This window comes from Lycorma delicatula, chromosome 13 (assembly GCF_047948215.1).
Source record: "Lycorma delicatula isolate Av1 chromosome 13, ASM4794821v1, whole genome shotgun sequence".
Classification (NCBI taxonomy): Eukaryota; Metazoa; Arthropoda; class Insecta; order Hemiptera; family Fulgoridae; genus Lycorma; species Lycorma delicatula.
The window spans coordinates 38,337,951-38,363,019 of record NC_134467.1 but is presented as its reverse complement, the minus strand read 5'-3'; the positions used below and the strand labels follow the sequence as shown (position 1 = coordinate 38,363,019).

The window sequence follows — 25,069 nt, the reverse complement described above, 5'->3', positions numbered from 1 at the left end:
ATATTGATATATTGAAGGAAGCTTTCACAGATCAAGAGTCAAATATAAAAAGGTCCAGTTAACAACATTTGACGTGCTGATTGTTCTATATATTTGGTGACAACTCAAGAGGATATGGAAATACTCTTAGATCAAGTTGTTATGGCACGTGAGAAATATGGCTTGTCTAAATATCAGAAAGACTAAGTACATGGTCTTCAGTAAGGATCGGCTGAGTGGAGAAGTCATTTTTCACCGAGGCATCTATTAAAAAGCTTGAAGCCTTTGAGATGTGGTCTTACAGGAGTCTTTTAAGTGAGATTTACAGAATAACAAAACTATTCTAAGCCAGATATAAGACATAAGATATAAGCCGGATATTCTAAGCCGTGTTATAAGACATTCAGATAAACACTCCCTATTACATCTAGTTATCCAAAAGATACCAGAACATCATGGTGCAGGCAGGCATAAGACTTCACGGCTAAAAATTTGAGACAATACTTTGCAATGTTGATGAGTACATCTCTTTTCAGCATAGCAATGAATAATATTATGATGGCCAACAAAATAGGCTGATGTTTGCTGGGCAGATAAGGCACACAAAAATAGTAATATTTTACATATTCAAATCTTTATTTTTGTTTATTATTTTTTCCTTTACATATTATTCTAATATACCAAATTAACTAAAATTCGACGTCATAATAGTTGGCTCATTAATCTAGTTATAAATTCTATAAATTTCTTTTCTTTTCATCATAGACAGATTGGTATAGAGTTTTATCAATCCACCTAACATTGCTTTTTCAACATTCTTTTCCTTTATGCTTAGCTTGATGTTTATGGTTCACAACCATATGGTGTTGACATTCCGTAAATATCTTTAAAAACCTCTTTCTAATTCTTAGATGTATACTTGATACCAGTAATTTCTTTTCAACTTATCTATTTATATTTGATTAAAATTTATCTAGAGCCTTGCCTACATTTTCCCTTTAAATCCTGCACTATTTCTTCTATTTACAACTCCTAAAACAATTGGAACGCACTAAGAGAAAAAAATCAAAATCTATGAACATTTTTAAGTATTGGTTATAACTTGAATTATGAATTAAAAAATATATTTCCTCTTTTTTCAGTACTACCAGTACATCCAAGTATAATACGTCAATGGTTGAGAGCTGGAGAAATCGACAAACTGGAGCAAATTGTTCTTGAAGGTCAAGGGCATAAATTATTAGGACAACATTCACCAGATCCAAATGTTAGAAGATTTTTGAAAGCGGTTCCAGCATACCTAGTATGTACAAAATATATGTATATATATTTTTCATTTAATAATAAACTTTGCAAGTAGAATAGTTAGGTCATCTTTAGTCCCGAAATTCCCTGGTTGGGAACTTTTTTTTATAAGTTAATAATAATACATCCCCTTAGCAGATTCATAATAAGAAGGCAGTAAATATACCACACTAAATCCTACCTAGCTAATCTCTGAAAAAAATTATGATATATGAACATTAAAAGAAAAAACAATTCCAGAACTATATATTCCAGAGTATTTCATGAGCCATTTGACAAAGATTTAGTTAGTAATATTCTGGTTTGTTTATAGAGGTTAAATTTAATACTGTTTAATAACGTACTGTAAATGAAAAAAATTAATTGAATTAATCTACAAGCCTATATTACATTCAGTTTTAAACCCAACAGTTCTGAGAGGGGAATGCAGACTACAATGGTGAATTTTATTGGGGCTCCTAAATAAAGTTTTTTTTATTAATAACAAATTAATTTTATCACTCTGCTGATCTATAGGGGGAATGGAAGCAGGCATGGCATTTTTCATACGATACAAAATTTAATTTCTATATTCTCATGTACCAAGTCTCTAAAGTTTCTGTAATGAATTAATTCATCATTATAAAAAAAAATTTATTCACAATGTTTACTAAGTATTTTAGGGTGGGGGGCGTCTAGGTCTAACTGAATGATGTGTACCTAAATACTCATCCCAGACATAATCCTACAGATGAAAATATTAATAAATGCTTTAAACAAAAGTAAATCTCTTACCTTTTTATTTATTTAATTAATTTTACTTTTTTTTTATTATTTACAGGCACTTATTGATATGTTGCATGAATCTGTAACAAGAGGTCATTTATTAGATTTACAAACATTATTAAAAATCGATAATGATAACACAAATAAAGCCAGTAATAATGACAACGATAATAATAATAATTCAAAACCTCCAACAGTATCAAGGATACGTGGCGGTGGTATGAGTGGAACTGAAGTAGTAGGTGCAAGACGCAGGCATAAATTAAAAAGGGGCGTGAACGATTTAGTATTATGTAGAGATCAAAGTGGTGTTGGTCTACTACATAAAGCAGTTATTTACAACCATCAAGATATTGTAAAGTGGTTATCAAAAGACTATCCGTTAACTATGGTTATTAGAGATAAGGTAAGTTTAAATTTTAAAATATTTTAAATTTCATGTTCTCACAATAGTTTAATATAACAATTGAATTTAATCTGCCAGAAACTTCCTGTGAATTTTGAAGATAAACTCTTCTCTATTTCAGTGACATATCATTGCGATGTAGAACTAGCTTATCAATCTTTTTTTATATACAATCCTTTTAAGCAAAGATTCAAGGTTGAGAGTTCTAAAGTTGAGTCCTTTTAAAGCCAGTTTGCTTTTATATGGATTTGAATGCTAGACTGTATATACTGGTGTTCTTTGGTGGTTGGGTTTCAGTTAACTACATGTCTCAGGAAAGGTTGGCCTGAGTCTGTTCCAGACTACACATTTATACATACATGACAGACTGCGAACAGATACCTTGGCATCTCTGCAGAACACTGTTGACAACCAGAAGATTATTGTCGACAACACTGTGCTTTTTCTCTGTAATCTGATATATATAAATAATTAACATTATTTTTTTGTGTAAAACATGCTTTGTAGATAAATTTTATTTTTATTTATTAACTTTTTTCACGGCATTCCAAATTTTTTCATCTAACAACATCATATTTACATTAATGTGGAAAAGGTTGAAACAATCTTAGATTATCTGATATTTTTAATTCTATCCTATTAAAGAATAGAATTAAAGAGAATTTCTATCCTACTAAAGGGCATTTGTATGCATGTCTGTGTGTGTGTCTGTCCCCCTTAACTTAGCACCGGAATGTACCGATCAGTTGCAGAAAATCTCAATTCCTTAGTACATGTCTTGTGGTGGTCAGATGTATACTGTTATATCATTATATATATATATATATATATATATATATATATATATCACATGATACATATTTAATATGAACTCAAATCGCTTATAGAGGATCTTGCAGAAAAATGTGAAGAAGTGGGTCTGAAAATGAATTTGACCAAAACAAAAGTAATGTACAACAGATGGGCTGCTGCAAGATAGATAGTAGTTGACAACAACATCCTAGAGAATGTGGAAGAATATGTCTATAAATTTTCCGGAGAATCAAAATGGGCTGGAAATCATTTGGAAGACACTCAACAGTGTTCAAATCTAACATGCCAGTAGTCTTGAAAAAGACTGTGTTTGATCAGTGTGTTCTTCCAGTACTCACCTACGGATGTGAGACCTGGACTTTAAATGAGTTCGTGAAAGGAAAGCTTCGGACAGCACAAAGAGGCATGGAAAGGTCAATGGATTGGAAAAGAGCGGAATACATAAGAGCCATAACGAGAGTGCATGACGTAATGAAAACAGTGAAAGCTCTGAAATGGCAATGGGCAGGGCACATAATGAGAAGATGTGATGGAAGGTGGACAAAGGCGGTCCTTGAGTAGAGTCCAAGAGAGCAACAAAGGCCAAGAGGCAGGCCACCAGATTGATGGGACAGAGGCATATTAGAAGGGTGGCGCAGGACAGACAAGCATGGCGAGAACTGTTGAAGGCTTACCTGTCTAACTAGACTTTAAGAGGCAACATCTTGTAAAAAATTGAAACAGCTGTATAATAATAATAATAATAATAATAATAATAATAATTTATATATATATATATATAAAAATGAAGGAAAAGAAAAGTAATGACAAACTGAATAAGAGATAAGAGGAGAAGATGAAAAAGTAGATATATCATACTCCTGATGATCCGAGAATGGATTAAGCGTTTTACCTTGTATTCGGGAGCCAAAAATTTGTTTAACAGTTTAAAATTGAATTATTAAGATGCTTAGAAACTGTTAAATAGTTATGTAAATAAGAAAAATATGTATTGTTATATGAAAAAACTTTAAGGAATGTTAAACAATTGAAAAATAAAGAAAAATTAATTTATACAAACATGGGTCAAAAAACGCTTCTTTTTCGTGTTATAACTACAGAAAATTTTTACAGTGAAGTCTTCTTCAAAAATGAAGTGGAACTTCTTTTAACTTAAGTTTAATAGTATCATATGGTTTTTGACTAAAAAATTGAATAAAACGGGTCCTAAAACTGTTATTACTAGTAATTTATTTGAAAATTATTGTAAAACACAAAAAAAATTTGGTTTGGAAATTTTTTTTTAGGTTTTAACTACGTAATAACTTAAAAGAAATTTTTAATTTCTTTTAAAAGAAAACAGTTTCCTAATAAATGCCTTTATTTTCAAGCTCTTAAATGTCCTGTAGTAACTTTTTTATTTTGTATTACAGTCAAGAGTTACAACACTAATAAAAACAAACTTCATAATAATAAAGAACACATGGTAACTCTCGCCATATGGGTGGGTACCACCATCTTCTTAGAACCGTCAACAAGCTTGTTCAATTTCGATAATTACTCTTGTGATATGACTACTGGAAAAAAATTGGGGGCTAATTATTCCAAATTTTGAAACTGCGCACCACACTGTAACACAATGACCGTGAATTGGTAGCTGGTGAACAGTGGCTCCACTTTGACCATCCCTGAATCCATTTTGAGTAGTTTCAGCATGACGTCTGTACGTCGAGATATGTCTGTATCTCGCATAACTCAAAAACGATTAGCTGTAGGATGTTGAAATTTTATATTTGGGACTGCTGTAACATCTAGTTTTGCACCTCCCCTTTTGATTGCAATCGATTAAACCAAAAGTATCCAAGAAAGCCCAAAATAAAAAAAAATTGGATTTGGCCTTCTTCAACTGCACTAATTAGTCCTCATTGAGATCTTTTCAACGATATATCATTAAGTGGTTCTTTATCTTCATTGGTTCCAGAGTTATAGCTAAATAAAAATTTAATTAATGAAATATTTCGATCTTAGAAGATGGCGCATCAGTTCGAAACAGACTTCATTTATTTTTTTTAATGTATATTGATTTATTAATAATAATACCTCTCATTGTAAAAAAAAATTACATTGAATAATAATTCAATAGCAAAAAAATTAAAAATAGCAGTAGTTTTTAATTGAATAAAATTTTATGTACTTTTCATTTAAAAAAATATGTTAATGTAATTTAATAGGCGTAAAAGGAAATCACGTGGTTTCCAGATCAGATTTTTTAGTTTCTAATTACTGTTTCGACCCCAAGCAGAGCTTATCTGTGTTTGTCGACATATACCGGGGGCGAAGGTCCGAATAAGCAAATATTTCGGTGCTTCATCGACGTATTTGGTATGTGTCGACATTCACCAGATATAGATCTTTCACGGTAATATGTATACCTTTTAATAAACCCCAAAAATAATTATCTACAGGAGAGAGATCTGGTGACTTGGCAGGCAATTCTACGATCCTCTACGACCTACCCAATGATCTGGAAATGTTTAATTTAAAATTAAATAATAATGAGATGGCGCCCCATCTTACTGAAACCATAAGTTATCTAATGGTTGTCCAAAATTTCCTTGGATGTATGGCAAAATTCTAACGGCTAACAAGTTTCAGTAAACATATCTTGTAAGATTTCCATCTAAAATAAAAGGCCCTTACAGCAGGATTACCCCAGCGCGATTCCTGCTCTCTAACATCCATATGGGAGAATCATTGCTCAGGTATCAACATCCCAACCCCCTAGGGGAAGATACCAGGCCTTGTGACTCTTCCGGTCGCTACACTACCTTCCCCCCTGTTCCTAGCCCTGGGCGAAAGACGATCCCCGTCTTTCGCCCTCTAACTTTTTACACCTCATAGTATAATAAACCAGACCTCGTTGGGATGCCACCGATGTAAATGCCTCGGTAGACATTAACATCGATGACTTTTAAATCTCAGCTTTTGCCTTCGCTGCAGGCCTCGTCCGGACATCTTGAATGTCCTACCTCATTTCCATCTGAACTAGCTAACAGAGTTTGCAGCAAGTTTGCAACAAGCACGAACTCCGCGCCTAGTTCTACTTTATTGAGCCAATTTCTGTGAATGTCTCGAAATTAAAGGCAAATTTAAGCACACCATACCACCTAAAAATATTGCTCGCAACAACGAAATTTAGTCCTAATTCCCTTACTGAACTCAACTTTGGTTCATACTCCAGACTTAGGTTAAAATATGGACTCCGGTCTGGTCTACAAGGGAAAGGCGGATAGATCTCCTACTCCCACCCAGCTTCATCACAGAGTCCCGCGTGACATTTATTTGCTTTAACCATCGTCGAGATGCCGCTACTCCTCGCGGCTGAATGGGATCCATGCCCTCGGCAGTGCAGTCGCCATCAGGGTCGACAGTGTCGTGTGTTCATTCTAATCTGCCCTCGTCAAAACGCCGCTACACCTCACGGCTGAATAGTAACCCATGTCCTACTCCAGTATCAACATCCCAACCCCGCCTAGTGACGTTCCGGTCGCCACACCCTCTCCCCACCCGTTCTTAGACCTGATGGGCTTTAACGGGACTCCAGTATCAACAGTTTATATTTAAGCTTGGAATTAATGGCCTAAACACTAATAATAACGATCCTTTGCAATATTTTCAAACAAAATAGATAGCCAATGATGAATAAAATGTGTCCAACTCACTCGGCCGCCAAATTAGAATAACGCTTATTATATGGTTGAAAATATTATGATAAGACAGTGCTGCCATCTCGTGGGAAATAGACGAACTCGGTCGAAAAGACAACGGGCGGAAAATAAACTATTTGTAATACATATGCATATACGTGTAAATAAATTTATAAATGTCTTAATAATAATAAAAAATATACGAAATATACATTGGCGATATTGTGACCCAACAAAAAAACTAACCGTACATTAAGAAGTCAATACCCTTATGTAAAATCCGACTATTAATAATTAATTATTTAAACCTCGCTACAGTAGAAAATTATCAATGGTCAGAGAACATAATATTTGCAGCAATTAAAATATAAACCGGCTATGTAAAACTAAACATGATACTAAATTATAATAATAATAATGAAAAAGGAGAAAAAAACGAAATTAAAGAGAAAACGACTGGAAATAAAGGGAGTGGAAATATTTAGAAATAAAGAGAACAATATTAATGAGAAACTGCGGTGAAGTTTGTCACGCTAACTTATTTAATAAGTCAAACGAGGGAAAAGGTTAGCCCCTCTTAATAAAACACCAGCAGTGTTATTTCATCAGAGCTAAACGAGACAGCGTTTATTAACTTCTACTATTCTTGTGGTGTTACGTTCGAAAAATCACTTTATATAAATTTTTAAAACTTAATAAACTAAATCGGTAAATTTCTTTATACTGTGAATAAAGGAAAATATATTTCTTATTGTGGAGAAATTTATATTACGTTTATTTTTAATTTTCTAAAACATCATAAAAAAAGTGAAAATTATATATATATTTTTTTAATGTTATGTGTTTTTTGTGTAAATAAAAAAAAACTACCCGATAAAAATTAACTTCAAAAAATCAGGTATGTTAAATTATAAAATTTTATAAAAACCTACATATTATTTTTGTTTACATAAAGCTTATATAGTAAAGAATAAGCGTATTGTAATATATTTAACATTTCAATTCAATTCAGAATGAATTTATATATATATATATATATATATATATATATATATATATATATATATATATATATATATATATCAATGTTTGTTTGTTTGTCTGTTTCAACTTAACTCGAGATCTACCGGACAGATTTGTCTAAAATTTTTCACACTTACACTTTGAAGCCCTGCGGTGAACATAACTCCGGCATAACAAAATTTAAAACACTTTATTTCTTCCTTAAAGCTTATTTAATTTTCAAAATGACTTTGATTTTCAAGTAAAATTTAATTTTTAGCTAATATTTTTTTGAATCGATTAATTTTGAAAAGGGCTGAGGTTTTAACGTACAGTTATTCCTAAGTTTCAATCTATTTAGCGCACATGCATATGTTATTTTTACGATTCATTCATTTACAATTTTTCACAGCTGTTTAAAAACATAAATAAATAGCCGATTTTGTTTATCATGTGTGTGTTACTAATTTAAAGCGTGTAAATTATTTAACTGCAATCTTTTAAATTCTGTAATATTTTTTCAAAACATCATACCATGCCTAAAAGACATTCTTCAACTAGGAGAAATACAAAAAAAAAAACTCGTATGATGAAAACTGTTCGTGCGGCAGAGACTGAAGACGAAAGACGAAGATTGGAAAGCGACCGAATACACACAGCCCAATCCCGTCCAGTGAAACAACGGGAAATACGTTTAGAAAGTGACCGAATACGCACAGATCAATCCCGCTCGACTGAAACAACTGAGCAACGGGAAATTCGATATGCCACCGTTACTGTATGTGTGACTGACTGCATCTGCCTCCGGTTACTTGACTAATAAAAAGATTGACCACCACGGGAAACGCAAGTAACCATATAGCACGAGCGAAGCTGTGAATGGGAGCTAGTTAATTATAAAAGGGATATTTCAAATTGAGCGCAAAAAAATCTGATATATTGTGGTGACGACACGTCATTTGTTCTAATTAATGAAAAATAAAAGCGGTACAGTTTCAACAACGTTTAAAAATCATAAAAAATGTATTATTGAAATATGGAATCTGTTACATATAGCTCATCGTACCATGACTTAGATATTTATGGTGAGCATAATCGGCCACACAAAAGCATAATTCATATCATTTGGTCAAAAAATTCGATGAGGTTTTTCTATATATTATTATTTTGTAAATTGGTGTTTCACCAACAAATATAATGAGTCAAAAGCATATTGCTTCTGTTAAGTGCATATGTTCGTGAAAATTGAAATTTATCGATTTTTTCACCAGAAATGGTATTTTTTTTAAATGAAACGTCGTTAAAATTCCACCTAAACGTACGGGTACCAGAACAGAAAATTGTAGCGTAACGAAAAGGTCTTAATAACTCCCTAACTATTAATCTCATGCGGTATCATTTTATAACTTACATGGTCAGCTCGTCGATACGACTTTTGAGTTGGCGGGGAGGGAGTACAGAGTGCAGATCGACCAAAATTGGTGCTCTCGCTCATTTCCATTCAGTATAGCTCACGACTTGGACATGATAGCGCGGTGATTCGTGTGTGTGTGTTTAAAATTTGTCGAGATAGAGATCGATTTAAGTAATAATAAGTATATTTTGGGCAATATTTATGCGTAAAAATTTAATATATCAGCCTCAACCCGCGTAGAAGCCAGCCGGAAATATAAATTACGCATATCGTTGGAAAGGGGACGTTATGGGCCACGCACAGGTACCCCGATTTCCGGTAAGCGAGACTGTTTCGGGAACGCCGACGGCGCGAGTATCTTTACTGCTGTTTATTATACCTTATGTCTCTTACTTCTCATATCGCAGAACAATTTTGAACAAAATTATCGTCGAATATTAGGAGAAATAAATATCACGTACCGTTTAGTTTTTTTATGTTACAATTAAATTTAGTACGCGGTCAATGTCTCGTTTTTATTTCAATCCGATACAATAAAAATAACTACTCTTTGATATACAGACCGACCAAATTATCTCTAGAGTTGGCCAAACGAAGGAATTAAAATTTTCCGGTTTTGTTAAAAAAAAAAACAAAAAGAAAACGAAGGTGGCTCTCTCATTTAACTCTTGGTAGCTCAGAGGAACTTCATCCAAGGTCTGTAACGTTTCAAGTTAAACCTAAGGCCGTCCGCCACGACACAGCCCCCACCCGATGTTTATTCAACAATATGATGAATTTCGCGTGCAAGATCTTCGTCTACATTCAAGAAACTTAAGAATTAAACAATTTTTTGGGTAGACGATTTACTGATTGGAATACGAAAATCCAAATTTTCATTTAAAAAAAAAGTCTCATCTTTTCAGATGAGACTAATTTTTGGCTTGATTGCTTTGTAAACAATCAAAATGACCGTATTTGGGATGAACCCAATCAAAAAATGATTCAACAGCAACCATTAAATTGATATGAGGATTATGGACTGGTGCAACATCGAGTATATATATATATTTTTTGAAATTGACCGAGAAGAAAAGGGTGTTACAAAAAATTGTGATCATTTGCGATTCGTCATTTATTGTTTGAAAATTTGGAAAATTTGATTTGAATGAGATGCGGTTTCAACAGGAAGGTGTGCCCACATATTCCGCACAACTGCTGAAACAATTCAGTTGTCAAGAGTTTGGCGATTCGATAATTTCATTTGAAATGATAATGACACGATTGGTCACCAAGATTGTGAGATTTCACTCCTTTCGAATTTTTTCCTGTGGGATTATATTACGTCACAACACTATAGTAAACAAACCGTGTACGGTTGACGATTTGAAAACAAATATTAAACCCGTTATTAGTAGAATTCCAAGCTCATTTGTGCGAGACTGGCAAAATTTTGTTGATAAACTTGGATATGTAAAGCAAAGTCATGGAGGTCATCTCATATTGGTTGATATTACACATATTTGTGTTAAAAATGAAAAAACCCATTTACACCATTAACGAAATGAATATTGTAATTCGAATAAGATTACGTTAATAAAACAGTTTACAAATACTTTAATTAATTCGGTTAAACATTTTAACGAATGCAGAAAAATAAACTTTATTTTAAATAAGAGAAAAACGTCGGAGAAAAATTAATTAAAATTAAATAAAACCTTCCGTAAAGAACCAAACTATTTTTACCATAAATTTAAAGGTTACCTCTAAGAAAATGACTCTTAAAAATAAAAGTAAACCAGTCCTTAGCGCGTGCATTAATAAATATTGATCTTTAAATGCCATAATTGCAATTTACGGTTCTAAGGTAAAACAGAGAAAGATTTATAATAGAAAGTCGATTTAAATATTAAATTTTCAGAAATCGATTGTAGCCTGACATTAACTGTTAACTCATTAGTTTGGATAGAGTGATTTTTTAGTCCTGTTACCCAATTCTAAATGTAATTTAAGAAAGGGAAATTTAGGTTGAATAAAAAAATGTATTTGTTACTTTCAAAAGAGTTTTAATAAAAAGCTACTACTTACATAATAGTTAAAGAATATGCTCAAAATGCCCACCCCTTGCGGTTATACACGCACGGACTCTTTTCAGCATATTAAGAGTCGCATTGGAAATATTCGTGATTATGTCTGTAATATTGACTTAAGTTCATCAATAGTGTGAGGATTGATTTTGAAGGCCTCGGACTTAATATAGTCCCACAAAAAATATTCAGGAGGTCTGGGGACCTAGGAGGCCATAAGCCCTTGCTTATTATTCGATCATCAAAGAACTATTGCAGAAAATCCACGGTTTCTCGAGACGTGTGGCATGTAGCGCCGTCCTGCTCAAACCAGCAATACCGTTCTTGAGGTTCCAGGAGGGACACAAATTGGGGCACAATATTCCTGTATACTTCACCATTTACTGTTCGATGAATATGGGTCCGACTTACGATGACGAGATATCGTACACCACACACCAATTTTTTCAAGGTGCAAAGATTTGTCTTGTGAAGCGTTAGGATTTTCAACCGCCCAAATTCGACACAGTTTTGACTGTTCGCATAACCATCGAGATGGATCCAAGCTTCATCGCCAAAGAACACTGTGTTTAAAAATTCGATTCCGTTGTCGTTTACGAGAGACCTAAACCGACGGCAATATTGCAATCGCTTGTTTAAATCTGGAGGCTGAAGCTCTTGGACTAATCGTACGCGATACGGATACAATTTCAATTTTTTAGCGGCTTTCTGAACCCTAGATATGACAAACCGACTTGCGTGGAAAGTTTTCGTAAAATTGTCCGTGGAGAATTGAGCAATTTTGTTTTCACATTCTCTAAAACGTCATCTGTCAAGCGAGTCGATCGACCGCTACGTTTTCTGTCGCAAACACTACCTGTCTCTCGAAATCGGTTTGCTAGCCTAGAAATTGACATTTTTTCTGGCGGAGAAACACCAACAAATTTAATTTGAAATGATTCTTTTACACTCGGGAACGATTTCGTTGCAAAATATTGTTCAATAATGAAAACTCGTTGTTCTATGGTAAAAGAAATTCTGTTCGTAACACGACCGGAAACGGCACAAAAGTTTACACAGCTCAAGGAGAATCAACTCACACTGCCGTATCTATTCCGGTTGAGTAGCGCTACCAACTTCGTGTCACAAAACTAAATTTCCATTTCTTAGAAAAAAATTACCAGACATTAACAATTGGGTAACAGGACTAAAAAAATTAATAAACAGGAATTCCTCGTAGAAGTAAAAAAAACTTTTTACTTCCTGTTTTTTTTTTTTACTTCCTTGTACGAAGTAAAGTACGTACAGACGTCATAACGAAACTAGTCAAAATGGATTCAGGGATAGTCAAAATGGATATTTCCGTTGGAATCTGCAAACCGAAATTTTTCGCGATTACAAACTTTTAAGATAATTTCGCAATACAATATAAGAAACCACCTTATATTTCTTCGTATTATAAAAATATTTAATATAGTTTCCAAATTTTCAAATAAATAATTATAGAACTTTCAGGAACCTTTTTTTGTTGGAAAAACTGGATATTTCCACGTGTGATTGAAAAGACCTGGTTTTGTATTCAAAGAATATTTTTACCCTTTACGATCCGTTGATTTGGCGAACAATTTCTTGTATGAGGTTATTTTAAAAAGCAAGATATACTGTAATTAATTACTGCAACGAAGGATGAACCGAAAATCAAAATTCAAAAGGAACTCACCAAATTTTCCGTTAAAATAAATCTCCCCAAAATTTAAAATATAATATTTAAGATTATAATATTTAAAATTATAAATTTATTCTTGAAATTTTATTAGTTAACAACTAACACCTGTATATTTTAAAAATATACGGGAAAACTTAAATATTACAAACAAGTTTGTTGTATAACCTACATACAGTATATTTTTTAATTGCATCTGACTATACTTTTTTATCTAACTCAAAGAAAACAGTACACCATCAACGTCCTAATTCTGTCAAACGGATACTAATAATAACGAGTCTGTTTTCAACACGAATCAAATTAAATTAGTAAAAAATAAAAGAGAAAAAATAATTAAATATTTATGAACATTACAGTAATATATATATATATATATATATGAGAGAGTGGGGGAGAGAGAGAGAGTGAGAGTTTAAATGAACACAATTGAAAACTTGATAAAAAAATTAAATAGAACTTCACAAATTTTACCTTTCACTTATTCTCCTTCCCCTTTTCTCTTTCCAACTTCTCCCTCGCCCCTCTCCCAGTTTCCTTTTTACCCTTTCCCGTTTTCCCCTTTTGTCTTACACCTTTTCCCGGTTTTCCATTTTCCCCTTTTTCATTCTTTTCCCGCGCGTAAATCGGTCCATTAGTTTTTCGGTCTTTAGCGGACACACATACGAACATGCCTTTTATATATATAGAATAAAAAAAGTCTGTTTGTATAATTTGTTTGTCTGTTTCGTAAATATCTCAACCCCAGCGCTACCTAACGGGTTCATTTTTTGCAGAGATAATTCTTTCCATTAAAGTAACACGTATTCTGAATATGAGGCAAATCGGACCATAAATACAATTTTTCAAAATATCTCGACGCCAGCGCCACCTAGCGGGTCCAAACTAATTCAGAAACCTTCCCTGGCATGCGTCTAACCATTCCCCAAAGTTTCATCGCTATCGGATGAACGGTTTAGAAAGGCATAAGAGACATACAAACAGACAAACATTCATAATATATATAGATAACTTGCTTTTCATCTGTAGAGCAACACAGAAAGAAAAAACTGATTCTTTAGTTTTCAGTTCTCTGATGGTTTCTTATATTTTTGGACTTGAAAAGTCGAATGAAACACGTTTTAAAACTTGATCATCCGTAGTTTTTACGATATCCAAAAGTAAAATAGAAAGAATCTGTGACGAAAAATCGTTTTGAAGTACAATAATTTTGTTAAATGACTAATAAATGCGTCAATTTTATTATTATTAAAAATAAATCTATAAAAAAAAAAATCAGATTTTTTTATTACAAACAAAACAGAACAAAAGTTAAAACAAAAATGTTATGAATTTGTAAAAATTAAAAAATAACTTTTATTTGTAGTATATACGCTGCAATCAGTTCAACTAATGAACAATAAGCAATCCTCCCCATGACCCAATAAAATGAGGATGACATGCAAATTAGACGTGTTCTCGTACAAAATACGGCCGACCATTCCTAATATGTACCCCAACCAACAAGGTACGCTGGTATCCACTGTCTAGTATTGAACTCTGTAATCCACCAGGTTGGTCTAGTGATGAACGCGTCTTCCCAAATCAGCTGATTTAGAAGTCGAGAGTTCCAGCTTTCAAATCACAGTAAAGTCAGTTATTTTTACAAGGATTTGAATACTACTTGATCGTGAATACCGGTGTTCTTTGGTGGTTGGGTTTCAATTAACCACACATCTCAGGAATGGTGGAATTGAGACTGTACAAGACTACACTTCATTTACATTCACACACATCATTCACTGAAGTAATACCTTACGGTAGTTCCACAGGTTAAACAGGAAAAAAGAGAGAGTATTGAAATCTGTAAAAAAGCTACAAACTTTTACTAAGATTTAAATCTCAGATCCTTCGACTTCGAAAATCAGCTGTTAAACAACTCATTTCCGACGACGATTTCAATCACTTGATCAGCCCAGTGGGTGGGTTAACTGTTTTTAGTATAATAAATTTACAACTTTGAAAAATTAGGTTGGCAATAAAATAATTTATAAAAAATAAAAACAGACTTCAACAAATCCTACCCTACTACAGGGCATTTACCTGTGTGTGTGTGTGTGTGTGTGTGTGTGTGTGTGTGTGTGTATGTCCGCCTTAGCTTAGCACCGAAATGTGTACCGATCACTAGCGGAAAATCCCCGATTCGTTATATTATTATATATGTCGCACATAATTATTAATATACGAGGTGTGTGAGAAAAGTAATGAGATTGGTAACACTGCGAGCGATCTGGCAACGATGTGTCAACCGGTCTGTGCTAGATCGGTTTGTTCATCCCTTCCACATCCTCAGTACGAGTTTCAACTCCGTTTAGCCTAGACATTATTTTTGACAGAGCCATCAGTGAAGTTGTGTTTTTGTTGTGTGTTACGAAAATGGAGCATCAGAATTTAGAGCAACGTTGTGCAATCAAGTTTTGTGTTAAACTTGGGGAATCCGCGAGTGTTACATTCGAAAAGTTGAATTAGGCCTATGGGGGATATTGCTTATCAAGAGCACAATGTTTTCCGCTGGCACAAATCATTTTTGGAAGGACGAGAACACGTTGAAGATCAACCTCGCTCAGGAAGACCTTAGACTTCAATCTGACGAAAACGTTGAGCGTGTGAGGGTTCTTGTAAGATCAGACCGTCGTTTAACAATAAGGATGATGAGTGAACAGTTAAATTTAAACATTTTCACCGTACATCAAATTTTGACAGACGATTTGGACATGCGAAAGGTTTGTGCGAAATCGGTGCCGAAAAAGCTTACTACGGAAAAGAAGGACGATCGAAGAAACGTGTGCGTTGATCTTCTTGAGAGGATTGACAACGACCAATAATTCTTCAATCGTGTGATCACAGCTGATGAATCCTGGATATTTGAGTACGATCCTGAAACAATGCAGCAAAGCGAAGAGTGGCACACTCAGTCATCTTATCGACCGAAAAAATGTCGAATGAGCAAATCAAAGATCAAAATCGTGCTGATTTGTTTTTTTGACAGTAGGGGTATCGTGAATAAAGAATTTGTTCCTCCAGGACAAACTGTCAACAAAGTGTTTTACAAAGGTGTCCTTGAAAGGCTCAGTAAAAGAGTGATTTGGGACAGTGCAGACAAGCGGATGCTTTATCATGACAATGCCCCGTGTCACACGGCCATTTCCATCAGGGAATTTTTGACCTCAAAATGCATTCCTACGGTTCCTCAACCCCTTATTCACCTGATTTGAGTTCTTGTGACTTTTTCCTATTCCCGAAATTTAAAGGTATCTTAAGAGAACGTCATTTTGGAAGTCTGGAGAACATTTAAAAGACTGACCGACCAGTTAAAAGCCCTACCACTTGAAGCCTTCTAGCGCTGCTATCAGGAGTGGGAACAACTGCTCTACCGGTGTATAGCTACCTAAGGGAACTACTTTGAAGGGGATAATATTGTTGTTTGAAAAAAATAAAAACTTTGGTAAGTAAAAATCAGTCTCGTTACTTTTCTCATACACCTCGTATGTTTCGCAGATTTATCAATATATTTTTTTTTATTACATGACTTTCTTGTTCAATTATTAAATTTACATATACACATTATTTGCTACACTTCATTTAAACTTATTTTCATTTGAAAGCGAGATAAGTTCCTCCAATACTTTAAATAAAGTGGACAGTTAAACAACTGTAATGTGGACACATTACATCATATTTTTTTTAAAGTGAAAAATACATAAAATTTTATTTCACTCCTGATATTTTTTCATTTTGTTATTGATATTATTGAATTATTATTTATCAATAACTGATTATTTAGGTTAATAATTATTAATAAATCAATGTATTTAAATTAAAAATAGAAAAAGTTAAAAAATGGAAATTAAGTCTGATTTGAACCGATGTGCCTTTCTTTTGTAAGATCCAAATATTTCATTAATTAGAATTTTATTTGGCTATAACTCTGGAACCAATGAAAACATGTACCACTTATGATATATCGTTTAAAAGCTCTCAATAAGCAACATATTACTTCAGTTAAGAAAAAGTCTAAAATACAATTTTATTTTTGGATTTTGGCCTTTTTGGACACTTTTGGTCCAGTCGATTGCAATCAAAAAGAGGAGGTGGACAACTAGATATTACAAAAGTCCTAAATCCAAAATTTCAACATCCTACCGCTAATCCTTTTAAGCTAATCTTTTTGAGTTATGCAAGATACAAACGTACGTACAGACGTCACGTCGAAACTAGTTAAAATTGATTCAGGAATGATCAAAATGGATTGTTTCCGTTGAAATCTGAAAATTCGTAATTCTTTACGATCACAATACTTCCTTTTACGAAGGAAATAAAAATATCGATATATCGAAATAACCCGATAAGTAATCACACTTATATCTATATAAAAATATCTCAATTAAATACTATTAACAGAGAGAGCATTTAAATTGTATGAACCTTTTTATCATACTTAAAATATTTTCTATTCATATAATAAAAGTAGAGGAAAGAACCTATATAGATAGAAAGGATTTTACAAATAGATATAAAAGAAACCCCTACATAAAATATCTATCATTAATCATTTTTCTTCTTTCTTCTACTCCTCTATTTTTATCAATTGTTTATATCATCAATTTTTTCTTCTCTTTTTTTAATATTAAAATATGACCTATATTATAAAAAAAAGTTTTTTCAAACTTATTTTATTTTTTTTTTATCGATTTTATTTATTATTTAATAGTAATGAAATGGTGGTACAATAACAATAATTAAAATTGTTTATTAATTATTTTTAATAAAAAAACACCTTGAATAGTTAAAAATATATATATATATTATAATCGAAATTGCAAAACATTGTGCAATATGTGATTAGTCCACTAATATATACAGGTGTACCATATAACACGCAAAACCTTATATTGGTAGGTATTGAAATAATAAAAAGGCATGTGTAAATGTAAATGTAATTTTTATTATTACCATCCATTACCTTAAATTTAGAGTAAATGTTGGAAGTGGCCGCCATCTTCTTGAATACAAGCTTCAATTCTTTTTACAGCGTTTCTTGCAACTTTTTTCAAAGTTTCTGGCTGGATATTTAATACAGCTTGATCAATATTGACTTTCAATCGTTCAAGTGTTCGTGATTTGTTGCTGTAGGCTTTTTCTTTGAGGCAACACCGTACAAAAAAATCTGCCGCAATCAAATCTGGAGATCTTGGTGGTCACATGCCTCGACTGATAACACGATTACCAAAGAAATGCCTCGACGAAATCAGAAGTTGAACCTGCGTAGTGCGATGTCGCACCGTCATGTTGTAGCCGGCAGTGTCTGTCTTTCTCTTCGAAGAGTGCGATGAACCGGAATAAAATATCCTGATATCGTTCTGCATTAATGGTGTACTCGAAAAAAAATAGGACCGATTATTTTCTTCCGCGATATCGCGCACCACACGCCCGACTTCTGCGGGTGTAATTGTTTTTCGCGATAAACTTGGGGGATTTTCAGCGCTCCAAATTCTACTGTTTTGGCTGTTTACGTAGCCGTCCAATGAAACCGTGCTTCAACTGTGAAAAATAACGAATCCATAACACGTTAATTCCCTCGCGCAGAAATCCACGAAACCGTTGACCATATTGTAACCGTTTTTCTTTTTCGGGCTCAAGAAGTCGATGAACCGTTTGAATGCGATAAAGTCGTTATTGTAATCGTTTGGTCGCCCGATGAACAGTTGATTTAGACAAATTAATTTCAGCAGACAAACGTCTGATAGATTTATTTGGCGAGGTGAGTAATCGGTCTTTGATTTCAGCGACTGTATCTGTATTCAACACTGACGCAGATCTTTTGTGTTCCTTGTTATTAACAGAACCCGTCTCTCTAAATTTTGCAACTGACCTTAATACTGATGTTTTGTTAGGAGCCGGTTTATCCGGGTATTTATGGTGAAACAAATCTTGCACTGCCACCGCTGATTTCGTACTGAAGTACGACACGACAACGAAAACACGTTCGTGTAGCGAAAGCACCAACTTGTCTCTAGCGATACACTGAATGTTATGATTGCATTGTTGTTAGTATCGGTAGTGTTCTACTGCGTCGCCGCGATTTTCAGATTTTGGACGAGTCCATTTCAGTAACGAGTAGGGGAGTAAGCTTGACTTTTGAAATTTCATGGATGACTGATTGATTGGTTGCGTTTTACATGGGACACCCTGTATATAAATTACTATTTTATTCGGAATTATATATGTTATAATTTTATACAGATTGATTCACGAAAAATGTAAAAGAACCTTCAGGTTTCTAAAATTTACACATTCTTTTGTAATTTTGAAAATTTTATATCATTTAATATCTATTTAAAATCTGTCATATATTTAAAACATTTATTTAAAACTAATACAAGTTAAATTAACTAACTAACTATTATTTAAGTTTTATTAGATGAGGGGCCCGGTAACGACATAGTCAGGTCCGGTACACCTCTTCTCGGAAATTAAGAGGTAGGCGATAAAAAAAAAAAACATCGGCGGGGTGTCTGAACTGCCATGCCGGACGTACTGCCGGTAGGTGAGGAGGCCCTCTTAGAGTTAAAGGACGGACGCTCTCTTGGACGGAGCTTTACTTGATTGTATGTCCGGCCCAGGGAGTAAGGGATAATAAAAAAAAGTTTTATCTAAAACCTTTAATATGCTTATTTATTAACACATTTAATACAGGATGATTCAAAGAAACGGGAAATTTTGAAAGTTGTGTTGGTAGCCGTGGGCGATTGGTACCACTTGATAGATAAGTGGCGCCAGCCTCTCTAACCTAACCTACCATTTAATTGTCATGGATCCTTGGAATGGTACGCAACTTGCACCAACTTGACACCTTGCGATTTTCTTGTGGGTACATCAAAAGCGTTGTTTATAAACAAAAAATTCGCGACCTAAACCGCTTAAAAAACAGGATTAATGAAGCAATGACAACCAATAACGAAGAAAAGTTAACTAATGCTTAGAGAGAAGTTGAGTATCGTTTGGACATTTGTCGAACGACTAAGGGCGCACATATTGAAATTTATTAATTATGTAAAAAAAATGTTTGAGACGACAAATTTGAAAAATAAAAAACATAAACTGTAAGTAATTCTGTTTTAATTTAAACCATATTCAAAACCGCACCATTCTTTTATGATAACCTGTGTATATATATATATATATATATATGCCGGGTCTACTAGTAATAAATAAAAAGAAACATCTGTTTTTTCATACCATTTTTCGTTATCCGTGATTGCTAGCTTCAAGAAGATGCAATTTTTTAGTGCGATGTTAATTGTTAATACTTCTTCTTTTTTAACAGTATGTTTCTTCAATATATAACTTATTATTTACGAACCCGGCGGGGATGAAGTAATACCACTATTATTATTACATGAATATAGATAGATACGATCCACATGTTATTGGCTTTTTAAATCTTTCTCCAACAAATGTGTGTGTATATGTATATACACACTCGCGCGCACGCGCGATGAAATAAAACAACAATTAATTACGAGTATATATTAAGGAAGGTAATAACGTTATAATCAAATAATGATCACCATCCTTGTTTTCCTTCCAAAGTTTCCTGAACGAGTTGGTCTCCATAAATGTTAAAAAGAATTGGTGACATGCAGAATCCCTGTGGAACTCCTTTTCCCATCTTTACTGTTTCTGTTTCTTCTCATATTCGAACCTGTACCTTTTGTCCTACGTATAGTTCCTTAATAAATTTTTTATCCCTCCAATCCATTCCTCCTTTCCCTAAAAATTTTCATTACTTTATTCCCATTTAACGCTTTCTCTCAGTCAATGAAACATATGTAAAAAACTTTGTTTAAATATATCATTCTTTCTATCCAAACTCTTAAAACAACCTATTGCGTTTCCAGTACAGTTTATTTTTCTAAAACCAAACCGTTTATCATCTAACGTTCTCTCTCTCTCTCTCTCTCTCTCTCTCTCTCTCTCTTTCCTTTTATTCAATAGAGTATTATTCTTGTTAATGCTTTTTCGTCAAGTATAATTTACTGGTATGTAAATTATTAATTAATCATATAATTTTTTTTCCAGGATAAAAGGACCGCATTACATTACTGTGGTCAGTGCGAAGAACCGAACAATATGTGGGGTATATTAGTATCAAATGGAGCCGACACGAATGTAGTGGACAGTAGAAAGCACACGCCAGCATATTACATGGATCATCCCAATGAACTGGTGCTTCCGTCTTCTTCAGACAGTCATACTTATAATAATAATACTATGAGATATATAAACAATAGTAGTAGTATGATGGCAAATAGAGGTAAGTCAAACTATTTGTTTTTATTATTTTTTTTATTTATTAAACAATTTTCTTTTCTTTCGATATAGAAAAACGTACATCTGTTTGTTATTTTACATTTTCTATCCCAACTTTAAAAAAAAAAAAAAAACAATAGTTGATATGTGAAACATCTGGGATAAAAGAAAATATAAATCAAAAGTTGCTTTCTCTGAAAGTTATGATTTTTTTTTAAATCGGGTGTGCCTTTTTTTTTAGTTCGAAAAAAGTATTATAGATTTTTAAAAATCTATTGTACATTAATACATAAAAGTATTGCACATTAAAACGATTTAACATTTATCATTAAAAAAAAAAAAAGCTTACAACACCAAAGACGACTTTTCACGCGGCTAAACTCGTCATCCGGTAAAGTCCTTCAACTGTGGGTTTGTTTCTGATGCACACACACACACACACACACACACACACACCGTAATTTAAAATATTTATAATTTATTTAAATATATTTTGTCGTTTATCTTATTCAATGATTTTAACTTTTAAAGCGCGCGCACATAACGTATTTAATTCGCGCGGGTGAAACCGGTACTACTAGTGGCTACGGTCGGCACTAACTAAACTAAAGTAATTTGACAGCTTGCATAGAAAAAATTTTGCTTGAAACGTCGGTAGATTGGTGTAGCCGCAAGCCTAGCGCACCAGATACCGAGTCGACCGGGCGATCGAGTTCGAGATTCCGGCAGGACCGAAATATTATTCATTTATTTAATTCTACCGCACACCTGTGACGTCACTACATAGTATTTAAAGGATTTTTTGAGGTAGGGGTGCCGGTTTCGCAAAAATGTTTTTACAAATATTGTTTTTTAATTATTAAATAACGTGCATAAGAAAAATATAACCTTAATTAGGCGAAATCTCCTTGTTCTATAGCCTCACTACACTGACCATTTTTAATAAGTTGAAAATTTAATGGCATCAACGCCACATATAAGTAATCTGACAAAGTTTGATCAAAAGCGGTCCGGTAGTTTTGGAAATATTAGGTGATTTAGAGGCCAAAACCGGACACACACACGTACATATGAATATTAACATCCGGTTTTTGGGTTCTTTGTGCGACAAAACGCCAAGGATTCGGTGAAAATCGCATATGCCCAAATTGGATCGATTACAATATTTTCCTTTCTAGAGCGCTAACTAGATGGGAAAATACTTAACAATTGAAAATAAAAAAATCTATCTCGAGAGGTAAAACTTAAAGAGGCTTGTTTTCAGCCGCCTTTTACCAGTTACGTTGCTTCTAACATCTTGTCTGTTTCCTCAAGAGAATAGTTTATGATGAATAGCAATAGTGAGTGGGACACTACCACCAACAATAACTTAACCTAATAAAAAAATCCCTTTTGGCACGGCGGAAGGCGGAAGTAGATTTCACGGTGCTATGTAGAGGATAAAAAAGATTTCTATGATTTTTTTTTTGTCTTCAAAATCCAATTTTTTCAACTTCTTGGGCCAATGGTTGGTGATATCTAAAAACTTTACTTACATAAGTTTTAGGTCCTTATCCAAGGAATAGTAGAAATGAATTGGATATTTTACTTAAGAAAGTTATAGCAATATTTTCTTTTTTCGAATAAGCTCCCTATATCCACCCCCAGGTCCAATTTTAGTCGTTAACGAAGTCGACCAAGATTTTGGGACGAGTTATTTTTAAGAAACAATTTGAAAGTGATTGGCTCAAAATTACGGCAGTTATCGTGTCCACATTATATTATATAAACTTTTGAGCTGACGATGGTTTTGGGATTTTTGGGATGTGAAACGCGAAGATACGTTTAAATTTCCGGGAAGTCGAATCATGGTACCCATTACAATAGGTAGCTTTCTTATGAACTCTACCTAAAACAAAGATTTCATCGTAGCTTCTCGTGCAGAAATAAACGTCGAGAGAACATATCTACAGTTTGCGAATAGGGCACATTAGGTTCACTCATGGTTATTTGACGAGTCAAATGGACGCACCAATTTCTGCTCGTTGCGACTGCGATTGACTGTGCAGCAAGTACATGTAGATTGTATTTGTTATGCGACATTGCGTTGCAAGTTTAAACTAGGAGATAAGATGCAAATAATTCTTGTGTATAGTGAAGTGTTACATCTATTTTACGATTTCTTAGAGCCGTCCATTCATATTTAAATAAATAAATTACTGTTGTTTGTTCCAAATATTCGTGGAATTTGCTTTTTTTTCGAGATATGCAATGTAATATCTTAGTGTTATTTCGCTTTTAACGAGCGCAACAGGCTTTTTCATTTGAAAATGTTAATTTTTTTCTGTCGGGATTTATAGTTTAATAAATTTTTAACTGTTCAGATCTTTTAAAAGTATTTATTTACTTTTTATTGGCTTTTAATTTAATTTAAGAATTAAATTCTTAACCATTTGAATTACAAACCTAAAAAACCGAATTTTTGTGTTTTACGTCACATATCTTAAAAAACCTAATGGAGTTACAAACTCTAAGACTTATTTTATCGTATTTTCCAGCTGAAATTACATACGAAACCATCCATCTGACGCTTTAATTAGGTCCCAAAAATTGCAGTAAGGCTTCTTTTTATTAGAATAACTGAAATCCGGGCGAAATTTTTCGCTAGCTGTACACGGTTTCCAGACCTACGTTTATAAGAATTTTTTTAACATTATTTTCACCAGAAGAACATATACTGAAAGTTTCTCAGTTTCTTCGTTAGACACACTACGCATAGGCATATGCGTCAGTGTTTAATACAGATACAGTCACTGAAATCAAAGACCGATTACTCGCCTCGGCAAATAAATCGATCAGAAGTTTTTCTGCTGAAATTAATTTGTCTAAATCGACTGTTTATCGGGCGACCAAAGAATTACAATTACGACCTTATCGCATTCAAACGGTTCATCGACTTCTTGAGCTCGACAAAGAAAAACGGCTAAAATATTGTCAACGGTTCCGTCGATTTCTGCGCGAGGAAATTAATGTTACGGATTTGTTATTTTTCACAGATGAAGCACGGTTTCATTTGGATGGCTACGTAAACAGCCAAAACAATAGAATTTGGAGCGCTGAAAATCCCCACGTTTATCACGAAAAACAATTACACCCGCAGAAGTCGGGCGTGTGGGGCGCGATATCGCAGAAGAAAATAATCGGTCCTATTTTTTTCGTGTACACACCATCAATGCAGAATGATATCAGGATATTCTATTTCGGTTCATCGCACTCTTGGAAGAGGAAGACAGACACTGCCGGCTACAACATGACGGTGCGACATCGCACTACGCAGGTTCAACTTCTGATTTCGTCGAGGAATTCTTTGGTAATCGTGTTATCGATCGAGGCTTGTGGCCACCAAGATCTCCATATTTGACTGCGGCGATTTTTTTCGACGGGGTTACCTAAAAGAAAAAGCCTACAGCAACAAACCACGAACACTTGAATAATTGAAAGTCAATATTGAACAAGCTGTATTAAATATCCGGCCACAAACTTTGAAAAAAGTTGCAAGAAACTCTGTATAAAGAATTGAAGCTTGCATTCAAGAATATG

General features: G+C 33.7%; 2 protein-coding genes across 3 annotated transcripts in view; one reads left to right on the top strand and one right to left on the bottom strand.

The window, feature by feature from the left end:
- Nucleotides 1–25,069, bottom strand: part of LOC142333899 (jmjC domain-containing histone demethylation protein 1-like) — a 102,858-nt gene that overhangs the window by 13,328 nt on the left and 64,461 nt on the right. For both annotated transcript variants that reach the window (XM_075381491.1, XM_075381492.1), the window contains exon 3: nt 2,059–2,129. The gene's annotated coding sequence lies outside the window, so the exon portion shown is untranslated. The remainder of the gene's footprint in view (nt 1–2,058; nt 2,130–25,069) is intronic.
- LOC142334060 (uncharacterized) lies at nt 115–23,918 on the top strand. Its single transcript, XM_075381728.1, has 5 exons — nt 115–148; nt 1,122–1,282; nt 2,105–2,455; nt 21,260–21,494; nt 23,905–23,918. The coding sequence occupies exons 1-5, from the start codon at nt 115–117 to the stop codon at nt 23,916–23,918; spliced, it is 795 nt and encodes a 264-aa protein (XP_075237843.1).